Source organism: Cetorhinus maximus, chromosome 13, assembly GCF_964194155.1.
Source record: "Cetorhinus maximus chromosome 13, sCetMax3.hap1.1, whole genome shotgun sequence".
Lineage (NCBI taxonomy): Eukaryota > Metazoa > Chordata > Chondrichthyes > Lamniformes > Cetorhinidae > Cetorhinus > Cetorhinus maximus.
Window position 1 is genome coordinate 113309385 of NC_135891.1, and position 14856 is coordinate 113324240.

Here is a 14856-nt window from a genome sequence, read left to right on the forward strand (position 1 = left end):
TATTCTAAACAGCATTTTCTTTTGGTAGGAAAGGTAAGTGAAATTTGGATTAATCTACACTCAACAGACCAGAGAAATCATTACTTTCACCTTCACAAAGTGTTTGTGTTACGGAATTAAGGTGGGTTGTTGAAGTTAAGGCACAGATCAAACGTAGAAACACTGACTGTTACAGCTTCCACTTCATCTCCATATGAAGAATATTTGAGTTGGCCCTTGCAAATTCCGACAGCCAACTCATTTGTCCTCACTCACTACACATCATTGAGTCTTCTGTCCAAAACACCATTGGGTGCTGTTTAGCTGGCATCTAAAGGGGTGATCATGGAGTGATAGAGACATAGGAATAGGAGTAGGACATTCAGACCCGCAAGTCTTTCTTTTATTCGTTCATGGCTAGGCCGGCATTTTTGCCCATCCCTAATTGCCCTTGCTAGCTGAATGCTAGGCTAATTCAGGGTGCAGCTAAGAGTCAAGCACATTGCTGTGGTCACATGTAGGCATTAGTGAAGTTTGCATTAGTGAACTAGATGAGTCTTTCCAACAACTGACAATGTTTTTTGTTAATGGTCATCATTAGACTTTTAATTGAATTGAATTCAAATTCCACCATCTGCCCAGGTCCCCAAAGCATTAACCTGAGTCTCTGGATTACTAGTCCAGCGACAAGACCACTACACCATTGCCTCTCTCATTGAGATTGTGGTTGATCTAACTCCATATACCTGCCTTTGCCTCACATCTCCTAATACCTTTGGATAATAAAATTCTATCAATCTCAGATTTAAAATTTACAATCTAGCATCAATTCCAAGATTCTACCACCCTTTGTGTGTATAAGTGTGTCCTAAGTTCATTCCTGAAGGGTTAGACCACATCTGGAGCACTGTGAACAATTCAGGGCACAACATCGTAGGAAGGATATATTGACCATGGCAGAAGCACAGTGTAAATTTACCAGAATGATACCAGGACTCCAAGGGTTAAATTATGAGGAGAGATTACAATCTCTTCTTTGCCTCCACTGGCCCTCTATCCAGCTCTACCTGTCCCACCCCTCTCAAACAGCATATATTTCACCTCATTTCTATATTTCCTCAGTCCTGAAGAAGAGTCATACGAACTTGAAACGTTAACTGTCTTCCTCTCCGCAGATGCTTTCAGACCTGCTGAGTTTTTCCAGCTATTTTTATTTTTGTTACAAAACTAGGGTTGTATTCCCTGGGAAGTTACAAAGTTAAGAGGTGACTTGATCAAAGTTTTCAAGCTATATAGAGAACAATTAGGGCAGACAGAAATAAACCATTTCTGCTAGTTAGGGATTCTAGGGGAAATAGCTTAAAAATTAGAGCCAGAGCTTTCTTTACCCTTAATGGTACGTCACACCCGGTCACATTATGAAGCACCTTGGGACATTTTACAATGTTAAAGGTGCTGTATAAATGCAATTTATTGTTGATGTCATTCCTCAGTGTTAGCATTCTCTGTCGTATAAGAGCACAGAACCTTTAAACAATTGACTAAATTCTGTGCGATGTTGGCTAGATGCATCACTGCACTGGGTTTCTTTGCGAATGGTTCACATGCAGTATATTCCAGCTGAGCCTATCCAAATCAATTCCATCAAGATAGCTTTTTTTTATTCATTCACTGGTTGTGGGCTTCACTGGCTGGGTCAGCATTTATTGCCCATCCCTAGTTGCCCTTGAGAAGGTGGTGGTGAGCTGACTTGTTTGAACCGCTGCAGTCCATGTGGTGTAGGTACACCCACAGTGCTGTTAGGAAGGGAGTTCCAGGATTTTGACCCAGTGACAGTGAAGGAACGGGGATATATTTCCAAGTCAGGATGGTGAGTGACTTGGAGGGGAACATCCAGGTGGTGGTGTTCCCATGCATCTGCTGTCCTTGTCCTTCTAGATGGTAGTGGTCGTGGGTTTGGAAGGTGCTGTCCAAGGAGCCTTGGAGAATTCCTGCAGTGCACCCTGTAGATGGTACACACTGCTGCTACTGTGTGTTGGTGGTGCAATACACAAAATTCAACATTTAATTATTCTGAAATATTTGTGAAATAATGCAGTTTTATATTCCCCTCCCGTGGTTATTATAAAGCCCAATTCCAGCGACTTTTTGTTGTTTAGATGTCGGTTAAAAAAATTCACATTTTAGACTATTAGAGATTGGCAAAGAGGTTAATTCTCCTTGTATCCCGTGCCCTTAGAAACCTCTTCACCTACAGATGAATTAGCAAGCAACAGTTTAAAATTTGACAGTGCACTGAGGCAGAATATTTTGTTGGTTTTGTGGGGAGGTGGGGGGTGCGGTGACGGTCGTGGTAATGAATCCAAATGGGCAGACAATGTATCTCAAACAAACAGCGCAGGGGATTCCCAGTGCACACGCCAGGATCCGACCGCCACTAGACAGTATGAGGAAAACAGGGCGAGAATCGGAATCACTTTATTGTTTATTGCTCGGTGGTGTGTTTTTTATATATATATATATATCTGAAATAGTTGCATCCCTTCCCTCCCTGAAAAACAAGTCTCTCTCCATTGAAAATAAAGACATGCAAAGACCCGCCTCTTTAAACAATCACTTCAATGCCTGGCAAACTTCACACCTCGGAGGCTCTCTGCTCCTTTGAAGACACGATTGCCCCCGATGATCGGCCTCTTACCCAACAACAAAAAAAACCTCCCTTGTCTGATCCTAGTCCTGATAAGGCGTTTGCCGGTTATGTGCTTGTAAATACTCGAAGGTGGTGTTGATTGCACCCAATGGGGCTCTTATTAAAAGCTGTTGAGCGGCGATGCTTGAGTCTGTGGGGAGGGAGAGAGAGAGAGGGGGTTAAAAATAAAAGCCGCTTGGTCCGCACTCTCACAGCCTCACAGCCTCAGCCCTGACGTGTTGGATCCGTCCCATTTCACAGCGGCACTTAAAGGGGCGGTGCAATTTAAAATAAAAAAAAATACCCTTGCAAAGTTAGCAAATACTTCCACATTTTCAACAGCCGCACGTTGCAATAGACCAAATGCACCACTTAGTTATTCTGAAACATTTGGGAAATAATGCAGTTTTATATTCTCCTCTCCCTTCTCATAAAATCCAATCCCACTTTATTTATTTTTTGTGGGTTGGATGTCAGTCAAGAAAAAGCTCACATTTTAAAGTATTAGAGATTGGCAAAGAGGTTAATTCTCCTTGTATCCCGTGCCTCAGACACTTCTTCACCTACAAGATGAATTGGCAAGTGAGATAACCATGATATTTGAAAACAGCCATAAACAGGGTAGAAAATATTGTTTTTCTTTCCCCCCCACCACCACCACCACCACCACCACTCACCCACCCACCCACCAACCCACCAGCAGCAGCAGCAGCAGATTTGAAATGGTCTGGCCCTCCCCTTTAATTGTGGAGTTCCTTGCTGTTGGTGATTTGCTGGGGGGTTGCTGTCAGTCAGGCTGGCTCAGGAGGTTGGGCTGTCCCGGGCACTTTGAGCGACAGGTTGAGGCTGAAATTCTTGAACTTTTCTAACAGAACGAGCGCCGTCCACTCTGCCAAGCAGTCGACAAACTCAAGCTGCGCTGGATGGATTGGTATGGGGAAAGGAAGCCCTTACCCTTCGGCTAAAAAGCTCCGCTCGTCTGCTTTTACGATGCTCATTTTCTCCCTGTGTCTGAATTCAGGTAAAAAGAAAACTTTTTGCTGGTGATTTGAAAGTTAGACGGCTTTTCTGCCAAATAACTTGGGAGCACTTTGGGAAAAGTCTTTCCCCCACCGCCCCCCCCCAACAAGTCTGTTGAATTCTGCAGGCTTTTCAAAAGTAACTTGGGAGCTGGTAAAAGTTTAAAGGAGTTTGTAGACTTTTCTGAAAAGTAGTTGGTTTGCAGAAATGTTTTTTGAAATTAGTTTGTAGGGGGTCTTTTAAAAGAGGGGGGCTTCGAGTTGGTATGAGTTTTTATTTTAAAACAAGTTTGTAGAAATCTGAAAAGAACTCGAGGTTTGTAGAATATTTAAGAGCTTTTAAGTTTGTAGATTAAAAAAGAGGTTTGGAGAATTTTTTTTTAAAAAAGAAAAATGTTTGTAATACTTAAACCTCCAGTTTAGACTTTATTTGGGCTAACTTTTCTTTGCTGCTAACTTTTCTTTACTGCAAACTTTTATTTACTGCAAACTTTTATTTACTGCAAACTTTTCTTTGCTGCAAACTTTTCTTTGCTGCAAACTTTTCTTTACTGCTAACTTTTCTTTATTGCAAATTCTTCTTTGCTGCTAACTTTTCTTTACTGCAAACTTTTCTTTGCTGCAAACTTTTCTTTACTGCAAACTTTTCTTTGCTGCTAACTTTTCTTTACTGCTAACTTTTCTTTATTGCAAATTTTTCTTTGCTACTAACTTTTCTTTACTGCTAACTTTTCTTTACTGCTAACTTTTCTTTACTGCCCTCAGTGCGTTGCCAGCAGTGTAGGATCCAGCGATGTAACGCCGAGTTTGTGGCTGCTACTTCTCCGGGGATTGGATTGCAAGAGGAAGCGGAGGCAGGAGGAGGAGGAGGTGGTGGAGGAGGAAACGGCGGCGATTTCTGCATCGCTCTGCGGGCTTACTCGCAATGCACCAAGAAGACGGCCAAGTACTGCCGGGGGGACCTGGTCTACCACTCGGCCGTGCTGGGCATCACCGACCTGATGCTGCAGCACAACTGCTCCAAGACGGGACCCACGGCTCCGGTGAAGCCGGCGGCCACGGAGAGGAGCCGGGTCCCCGAGCTCTGCACGTACCGGAGCAAAGCCAACTCGCTGGGGGACGAGGGCCGGCCGCCGCCCCCGCCGAAGTTTGCGCACTGTGGCTTGTTTGGCGACCCGCACCTCAGGACGTTTCGGGACGAGTTTCAGACATGCAAAGTGGAAGGCGCTTGGCCCCTGATCGACAACGTCTACCTGTCTGTGCAGGTCACCAATGTGGCAGTGGTGGAAGGTTCCAGTGCCACAGCCACCAGCAAGGTAACTGGGTGTGCAAATGTGTCTCTGCAAAATCAGGGCAAACTCCCCATCACTCACTCACCCCCACCCACCTTCCTTCCCACTTTCTCTCACCCAAGGAAAGAAAAAACCCATTTTCTTTCCTTTCCCTCTTCGCTTTGTTACCAAAGGAACGAATTGCGAGTGCCCTCTACTGAATAAGTTTGGGATCCAGACCCCTGTATCCAAAGGACACATCGGTTTTCGGATAATTGGCAAAATAAAACATGGTTTTTGTAAGGGGGGGCGGGGGGGTGGTGATTTGTTTTTAAGAGTTAAAATCATCTGCAAATGCACTGCCTGAAAGGATGGTGGAAGAAAGATCAGTAGCAACTTTTAAAAGGGAATTGGATTAAAACTTGGAAAAAGGAGGGGGAATTGCAGGACTCTTGGGAGGGGGGGGAGGAGGGGGGGGCAAAAGTAGGGTTGGGACTAATAGAATAGCTTTTTCGAAAGAGCTGTCACAACACACAAAGGGCCGAATAGCCTCCTGTGGTGTATGGTTCCACTGGAGAGAGGTGGGGTGGGGGGAAATCTCAGGAACTGTATTCTGGAGAAAAATAGAATTAGGGAGGGGTTAGATATTTTTTAAACCTGCCTTTTCTAGTGTCCATTTCAACAATCTAGATTAATCACAAACCTATCAATGATATTCCTGTTGTGTTAAATAATTCTTGTCAAAAAACATCACCTTTCAACCATAGTTGGAACTTGTTTAAAATAATGCATTTGTCAGTTACCTCCTGGTTTTTTTTTTGGGAAATTTAATCCAGAATGCTTCAAAATACACTTAAGATTGATTTTGAAGATTTTGTGTATTTAAGAGAGGTCCTGAAAAATTAATTTTAATTTGGGCAATTTTTTTTTAAACAAGTATCTATTGACGAGCATTGACTGAAGCTTTTTAAGTAAGACACTGACTGGGCCTTTTTTAATGCTCTTGTTTGTTTTCACTTAGCATCTGAACAAATTAAACTTGCAGTCAGTTGATTCTCTTCAGCTGCCCTGCCCCCCACCACCTGTTATCATTCAAAAGTGTGACAAAACAACTAACGAACTGTAACCTTGTACTGAAACTTTAATTGGCACCGAAATGAAAGGGGATTCTGCAAAAGGTTGTGACCAGCTTTTAAAGAAAACACTATTATTCAAAACAGCAAATGGCAGCAGTTCCTGTGCCACTTACCACTGGTGTGGACACAGTTTGTTCTACACGCTGTGTAACTTTTAAATTGCACCAGGAGACTTGCTTCAAGCAAAGCTGGGTTGCCATGGGAAGCATGGACAGATACAACTAGCCTGAGCCTAAACCCAAGTGCCAAAGAGAAGCCAAAGTGCTAACATTTCCAATTTGGGATTCCGAGATTTGGAAATGTGAAATGTTATTTTCTCTTCTCCCCCCCACCCCCCCAACTCCCCCAATAAAATCAACAATTTAGTCATAAACAATTCTTTTAAAAATAGATACAAGTGCAACCTTAAAAACAATTCTGTGCGGGTCATAAACAGTTCACAGATACTCTTGAGGTACTTCATTTCAGGTTTGGCATTGATGTGTTGGTATTTATGCACTTCAAAGGATGTGATATTTACATTTTGTTTTATGCTCTTAGTGTGACTGATTTCTCTGTTATATTGACATTGCATTTTTTTTTTAAACTATATTTGCATTGAGTTCTGCCGTTGCCATTATGTTGGCACTATTCCACCTTGTTTCTTTTCAAAGCAGGTCCACTTGAGGTACGCAGTTTCTAGGGACCTATGTTCCCCCTTCAGTTCCTTTGCAAATTTGTAAGACTGATAGTGTGTCATGTAGGACAGTCCGTGGAGCACACGAGCCCTGAGTTCAGGAGCTGCTCAGGAGGGACCTTGACAAAAGCCACCAGATTCCTTTCTTAAGCTTTTCTTTCCCACCATACATTTTGAAAGATGCTGAAATGTTGAATCTAAATTTTTTTCTTGGGGAATGTTATTTACAATGAGCTTTGGTGGGGGGAAGCAAAGTCACTGCGAAAGAGGGTAGTTTGAACAACAATCTGACTAAAAATAAACTTTAACAGTGGGGCTATTTCAGATAAAGCTTTTCTTAAATATTAATTTTATGTAAAATGCCCTGATTTGAATAAAATGACAAGGGATCTGTAAACATGATCGTAATTTAAATAAATGGCTCATCATTAATTGGACACTACAACTTTTTAAAAGGTAAATGTGATTTACGTTATGGTGGAATGTCACTTCTGAACCAGTGTTCAATTCTACCCAGGTAGCTTGATCCTACTTTAATGGTGATTACCATGATTGTGGTTTATGATGTGCTATCATTCTAACCATCAATCTTGTAAAACAGTGATGATTGACAAAAGCTTGGTCAAAGAGGCAGCTTTTAAGGAGCAGCTTAAAGCATGGAGTGGCTTGGGGAGGAAATTTCAGCATTTGGGGCTCAATTTAATAAGCAAAGTAACCTTCCCTTTAATGAATGGATAATACATATAATTTTAGTGAGGTTTGAACCTGCAACCTTTTTGATTCCAAGGCAAGAGCGCTACCATTTGAACCGAGCTGGCATAATGCTGAAGAGAGATATCGGAAGTTAATGGGGAAGTTTCTAGGAGGCAATTTGTCTCCTGTTCTGTGGTTGAAGATGTTTGATACCTCTGACCCATGTAGTTGGCCACTGTCTGCCTGACTTAGTTAAACCTAATGCTTCTATCAGGTGTTCTCGTTTGGTTTTGAAATCAATTTTGTTAAGAACTTAAAACGTTGCAAATATCAAGACAAGTGAACAAACCTGAACGGCATTTCCTTCAGTTTTTAGTGCTGGTGTTTTTCCCCCCCTCACCCCGGGCATTACATTCTATTTGATATTTTATGCTTTCAACACCAAATAATTTCAACCCTTTTTTAATCAGTTCTAACTGAAGGAAACTTGAGGATGGGGAGGTGGAAGAAATTTGCTAGTGGCAACTTCATACAGAATGGAAAAAGGCCTTTCAGCCCATCCACTCAGCACAAAGCATGTTACAACTTCAGCGGACTTTCCCTGACTTATCAGCTAAGTGGTGCTGAAGTCCATTTCCAACCATATTCCTGACCCCAAACTGCCACAAAGGAGGCAAAGCGCAGATTAGTTGAGGGCACATGGGTTGTAGGTGGGTACAAGTCATACTAAGAATACCAAAAGCAACTTCAATTTATATAGCAACTTTTTAGGATGAAAATATATCCCAAAACACTTTAGAGGTGGATAATCACTGCTGAACACAATGAGGGTAGACTAGGAATGGTTACAAGAAGGCTTTCCAAAGGAAGGGGTTGTGACAGAAGAAAGGATGGTGGCAGTTACGGGAGGAGATCCCAGAACATGAGGCCGTGGCAGCTTTGATCTTCAGCTGCCTGTGGTGAGGCAAAGAGAGTGGGATGCGGAGGGGGACTGGCTGAGTGAATGCACAAGAGGTCAAAATCTGAGAAAGGGAGAGTTTTGACAACACGAGAGGCACTGCAGGAGGACGGTGTGATTGATAGACTGTAGAGGGGGAGTTCATCATGGTTATGTTCTCAACTTGCATTTGTATGGTACCTTTTTTAATATAGAAAGATATCCCATTGCATTTAATAGAAGCACAGTCGGGCACAAATTGGCACCATGCCAAAAGAGGGGAGCATATGATGGGCGACTAAAATTTTGGTTGGGACCAGGTTCTAAGTAGGGCCTTGAGGACAGCTGGAGCAGGTTAAGGAAGGACTTCCAAAGTTGGAACATGGACAGCTGAAGACAGACTGAGTTGCCAATGGTGGGGCAAATGGACAAATGTCATTCGTGACTTGGGTTCAAGTGAAATGGAGAAATTCAACTGGAGTTAAGAGGGGACTGGCCTTGGGAGGTGGCAACACATTCTCGGACTCTGGGAAGGGCATGGAGGTTAGAATTGGAGCATTAGTTTGAAGAACATGTGGGATCAAGGGCGGGTTTTTTTTGAGTAGCAGTGATGACAGTATTTTTGAGGAGTGTGCCAGTACTGGAGCTAAATATTTTATGTATGATTGGAGTTAATTGACAATTTTCCTACAAAACTACACTAATTGTAGCGCACATCTGATTAGCTTGGTTGTGACTGATCCTAGCTATCTTGGCATCTGTGTGCACTGAAACCAAAGGACTTCTTACGTTTGAGTATACACAGCGTATTGTGTGTATGTAGCAGAGTTTACATGTATTGTGGTGGAGAGTGAGCTTTACTAAATAGCTTGGGCTTAGGCTGACTTGAGAGCTGATTCCAGACAGTGGGTGTGGTACCCGTGTGGTTATACCACTGTGGTGGCACCAGATGAATCTTGGTCAGCATTAGCTGGGCGCTTGGGTGTGTGGCTTAAGTTGTTGACCTGGCAGCCAGAGAGCTTAAGAGTAGAGCCAGATATCAAAGCCTCCCTCCTCCTGGATCCAATATTGACCGGGCTGTTGTTGGGTCGGGGAGTCATACATTTTACAAAAGTGAACTACTACTTGATGTGATGGGTTGCACGGAAATAAAGGTTAAAGATTGTCTGGACAGAGATGAACTTGTCTTTAAGCTTCAAAACAGAAATTACTGGAAAGCACCTGGCATCTCAGAGCTTCTGGAGAGAGCACGAAAACAGTTATCACTTCTGGTCTTTGGCACCATTGACCAGCCTAAACTCGGATTCTCTGCCTGATCTGCGTTCCAGCATTTTCTGTTTCGATTCTCAATTTCCAGCAGCTGCGGTATCGCTTTTTTTTTGTCTTGAGTTTTTGTTAATTGTTTCTGTTGGACTAATTAACTTTTCTGATCCCTCCATGGCGCCCCTCTCTCCCCTATCTATGTAACCACCTCCAGCCGCACAACCTCCGAGAAATACAAGTTGTTGAGTGCGTCTTGGAGCTTTGTGAAGGCTTTCTAGGTGTCAAGTTCCAAAGGCTGGGGATTGGGGTAGAAAGGAGAATAGTGGAATGGAGGCAATGTATTTTCTGTATACAAGAAGCAAATGTCAAACTTTGGGTGTCCGGGAAGAAGCCGCTTAGACCGTCTTGACACTCGGAAGCTAAGGGTGCCACTATAGGAACAGCTGGTTGTATTTCTAGGTACGTGCAATTTGAGAATGGAGCTGATCCCAGATGTGTAGTGCCAACAAGCCACGATTTCACAGGCCAATGATATTATAGACCTACCGATAACCCTGTCTATAAGCTGCTTCTAGCTCCACTGACGCCCTGTGGATGGGTCATGTCGCAGACTGTTCCTCTGCATTTGCACTTGCCTGTTTCCATATTGTCCTGGATGCTTGGCAAGTGCTGCTATTACCCAGATGTGCAAACCTTGATTACACAGCAGCTGGAACACCAAGTAAACTTGCAAGGTTGACCAAGACCAGGAAATCCATTTTTTTTGGTGAGAAAAGTAAAGACCTGCATTTATTTAGCATCTTACACAACCTCAGGAAGTCTCAAAGTGCTTTCCTCCCAAAGAAGCACTTTATTGCAATATAGTTACTGTCGTACTATAGACAACATGACAGTAACTTACACACAGCAAGCTCCCATGAACAGCAATGAGTTAATGACCAGATGGTCTGTATTTTTGGTGACAAATATGGCCCAGGACACCAAGGAGAGCTTCCCTGCACTTGCAAGAGTACCAGGGACCTCTTCCATCTGCTGGAGATGGCAGGCAGAGGATCTGTTGCTAATATCTCATCGAAAGATGCCACCTCTGACAGTCCAGCACTCCCTCGTTGCCGCACTAGAGTGCGCTTTGAACCCATGACCATCTGACTCAGAAGGGAGCATGCTACTGCAGCTGACACCTTTTTTTGTAACATATGCGTCTTTCACAATGAATTGTTAGTGGCATTAATACAATGTAACAGACAACTGACAGTTCCTTTGAGGTACATGTAGGGAGATGGCCGCTTCAGATTTGTTCTTTTGTGGGCCCCGTAAACCAGGGATCCCAACATTCCAACAGAGGCGAGTCTCCTTGTGGGAAGGTTTTGCATAGATTGTCCGCTAGAAAAAGGATGTGGCCTTTTGAGTGTTCTTTCTTTACAAGAATGTGCCCAACTTACAATAATAGAAAATGTACCTGCTGAAGTTGGCTTGCAAGTAGAATGGGCCCAAAGCCATGTATTTGGAATAAGTTGTGAAGAGGACAGGAGTCTGCCAAGGGATATAGATAGGTGAGTGGGCAAAAAATGAGCAGATGGAGTATGATGTGTGAAAATGCAAACTTGCCCACTTGGCAGGAAGAATCAAAGCAGCAAATTATCTAAATGGAGCGTGTTTGCAGAACTCACTGGTACAGAAGGACCTGGGTGTCCTGGTACATGAATCTCAAAGTTAGTGCGCAGATATAGCAAATGATTAGGAAGGCAAATTAAATGCTGTTTATTGCAAGGGGAATGGATATACAAGTAGGGAAGTTCTGCTGCAGTTGTACAGGACATTGGTGAGACCACATCTGGAGTACTGTATACAGCTTTGGTCTGCATAAAGGATATAATTGCATGAGAAGCAGTGTAGAGAAAGCTCATTCGACTGATTCCAGGGCTGATAGGTTAGGCCTGTATCCATTGGAGTTTAGAAGAATGGTGGCGGGGTAGGGGGGAGCTTATATGTTTCAATAAGACCCTGATGGGACTTGACAAGGTGGATGTTTCTCCCCTTAGGGGAGAGACTAGAACAAGGGGACACAGTTTAGAAATAAGTGATCTCCCATTAAGATTTGAGGAAGGAGATGAGAATTTTTTCCCCCTCAGGTCGTTGGCCTGGACTTTTCTTTCCCAGAGAGCAGTGGAGACTAGGTCATTGAATACAAAGTGAGATTGACGCCCTTATGGATCAAAAATCTAAGATGAGGGTAGACAGGGCAGTAGAGGTGAAGCCACAATCGGATCAGCCATGATCTTTTCAAATGGCTGAGTGAATTTGTGGGGCTGAATGGCCTACTCCTGTTCCTAGTTTTTGTTGTTCTTATCTACTAAAATTATTTTTTCTTGGCATATCTTCTTTCCTTTTAAAATGGTTCCGTTAACTTGTGACTGGTTACAAAATAGGCTGTGGGCTGTCCGTTTATGTGCAGCAGAAAAATTCCATTATCGAAAGGTGCTTGCTTGAATCCAGAAGAGAGTCCAGTCAACATCTGTAGCACTGAGAGCAGGCAGGCTCTGCAGCGTCACTCAGAACTGAATAACTAATTTATCTGAAACAATCACTATAACAAAATCCCTTTGACAAAGGGAAAATGCAAACAAATGGATACTAAAGCAGGAGATTAGATGATGCAGGAGATTACTCCCATACAATGAACAGAGGTTTAAAGACACAATAGGGCTTTCAAATTGATGAAACAAACGAGGCGCTCCCTTTAGAAAAGGTAGAGAAATAGCGGAAAATTGGAGAGGAACAAAAAGAGCCAATCAACAAGAGGTGTGGAATTAAAACTGAAATGGAGGAAGGTCCATCATCTCTGGTCTCCCTAATGAGAGAGAGAAAGAGAGAGGGTGGGGGGGTTGGAATTTCTGCAGGCTGTTGAAATCTTTCTCTTTTTACATCGTATGTGAACAGAAGCAGCATTTTTACGACCATGTCAAGCCAGAAACTGGATATTTGCCAATTTTTTTTCTCTCTTTTTTTCCCCCATTGGGATGAGGGACCCTGTGGTACTAAATTGGTTACACAAACGAGCTTCCAATTAGTAGTGAATAAGTAGTTTTGTGCTCTGGATTCTAATCCTCTGGGAGTTGGCCCCTGCACTCATTCCAATAAGAACTAATCTCTGTTTCAATGCACTCAATCCAACCTCTATTCATGTCCAGGGTCCCAGAAGCAAAATGGCAAGGCATTCAAACTCCCTGTGCCATTCAGTCCTCTCCAGGCACTGCTTGGACACATGTTTCACGTTCTTAATGGAACTTTTCAAGTGTTTGTTTTTTTTTAAAATATATATTTTCTGTGCGCGTATGTTGCTTTTAGTCTCGTTCCCGCGTATCAAATATCTGAACTTTCTTAAAAGGGATGGAATTGCTGACCATGTTCTCAATGGGCAGTACGGTTTACTGCCGATCAGTCCAGTTGTTTTGAATTCAGCTTATGTAACACTGCAAAGTGGAAATTTGTATTTGAGGAGGGGGAGGGGAGGCGCGAGGAAGGAAAAATATTTGCATTTCTTGAGAGTTTAAATTAAGAGAAGTAAGCAAGCCATTAGCTGTTTTTTTTTTTAAAAAAAAATCAACTTTCAAGGTTCCAATTCATAGTTTAGTGTCTTTGACTCTTGTGCAGTATTGTTTGCACTAGATTAGCTCAAAATATTGTAGGTTATGTAAGTTTAAATTAATTTGTTTCGGATGCTGTGGTTGAGCACGGAGTTAGGCTCCTCAGTGCTGCCTTCCTTGGTTGAATTGTCCAGCGCATTATCTATGCTCAACGGATGAAGAATGGTCAAGTAGCAAGGTGTTGGAGGGTGTGAGAGACCCAAGGAACCAGTGCTGAGGAATTGAGTATGGTCAGTGGGAATTTGAGTATTGGTCATAAGTGATTGGCTAGATCAGCTTGTTTTATGCATTCTTTTTACACCAAGTCCAAATTTTAAGCTCTTATCTCTTGTGCTTTTCAGATTATTTAAAAATCGTGATTCATAAAGGGGGGGGGAGGTGGGCAAGTGTAATTCAGTATTTCATAATCCACAAGTTATAAAGGAAAAATTTTGAAGATTTTCCAAGTGCGTCTGGCAGATGGTGTCAAAAGCAGAGTTCTTGCAAATGAAGGCACTGAAAATGTCCATGTCGCCTAGCTCTGTAAAGCAGATGAGGGTAATGAGGGGCATGTTTAGAAGTTATAATGTGGAAAACTGATATTCCAAGTCAGTCTGTTTGTGTTTATACTCCTCTTGAGCAAAGATTTCTGATCACATTTATCCACCCTGTTCCCATATCCTTTCATCTTGTCTCCCTATCCAATCTAAGCTTAAATGTTGACACTTTTTGCCTCAACCACAAACCCCAGAAATGAATTCCACAGCCTCCCAGCTAAGAGGTTTCTTCTGTGCACTTTTCTAAGTCTCATGCAAAGAATCTCTTATCTATGGCCTCCTGTTCTTGACCTAACAACTGGAAAAAGTTGGCTCCCATCTACCCTGTCCCCGTCCTTCCATAAATTGGAGGCAAAGCATTAAAAATTATAACATTCAGAGTGGATGTGGAGTTCAGAGGATCTTTAACTCTCTATATGGCGTTATAGATTGAGGCTGTTCAAATATTTTATTTCACCAGAGGCCGTAAGTACGGGAATTTATTTTTATTTATGGACTGATGCAGGTGATTAAAAAGGAATCGCGTTCTGGTAGTCGGAATGCTGTGGGAAGTTTGCGAATGTGAAGGGCAGAATGCTGCAAGTATCAGTGTACAGTACAGGGATGGCATGTAAAATATCCTGTTGGACTTAGCCCATTGCTGGGGTATGCTGACACCTGGGCAAAGCGCCATGGCACTCCCTTGAAATGATTCTGAGGCAAAGTAAGATGGAGTACGGTGCCTTTGAAGTCTTGGTTAATAATCCAGTGGGACCTCTGTTAGGGCAGAGTTACACAGTGAAATGTTTTCCCTTGATTGGGGTTTCCAAGAGTTAAAGAAATGACCATCAATCACACCTTTGACTATAAATATACATTGTAAAAATGTATGCAAGAATAACTGGATCCACCCAGTATGTTTGTCTTGGGGGTTTGAATGGTTGAAAACCTACGTAACAATTGGACAGCTGGGGAATATTTTGTGCTGCTTGTACTTTTCTTCTGTCAGGTGCCTCAGTGTCCCCAGTGGT

At 42.7% G+C, this 14856-nt stretch overlaps 1 protein-coding gene across 2 annotated transcripts in view; it reads left to right on the top strand.

Moving 5' to 3' along the window:
• The window catches only part of LOC144688966 (repulsive guidance molecule A-like), a 35133-nt gene that overhangs the window by 11013 nt on the left and 9264 nt on the right, over positions 1-14856 (top strand). For both annotated transcript variants that reach the window (XM_078556037.1, XM_078556038.1), the window contains exons 2-3: positions 3541-3689; positions 4453-5003. In XM_078556037.1, the coding sequence (XP_078412163.1) occupies positions 3541-3689; positions 4453-5003 (700 nt within the window). The remainder of the gene's footprint in view (positions 1-3540; positions 3690-4452; positions 5004-14856) is intronic.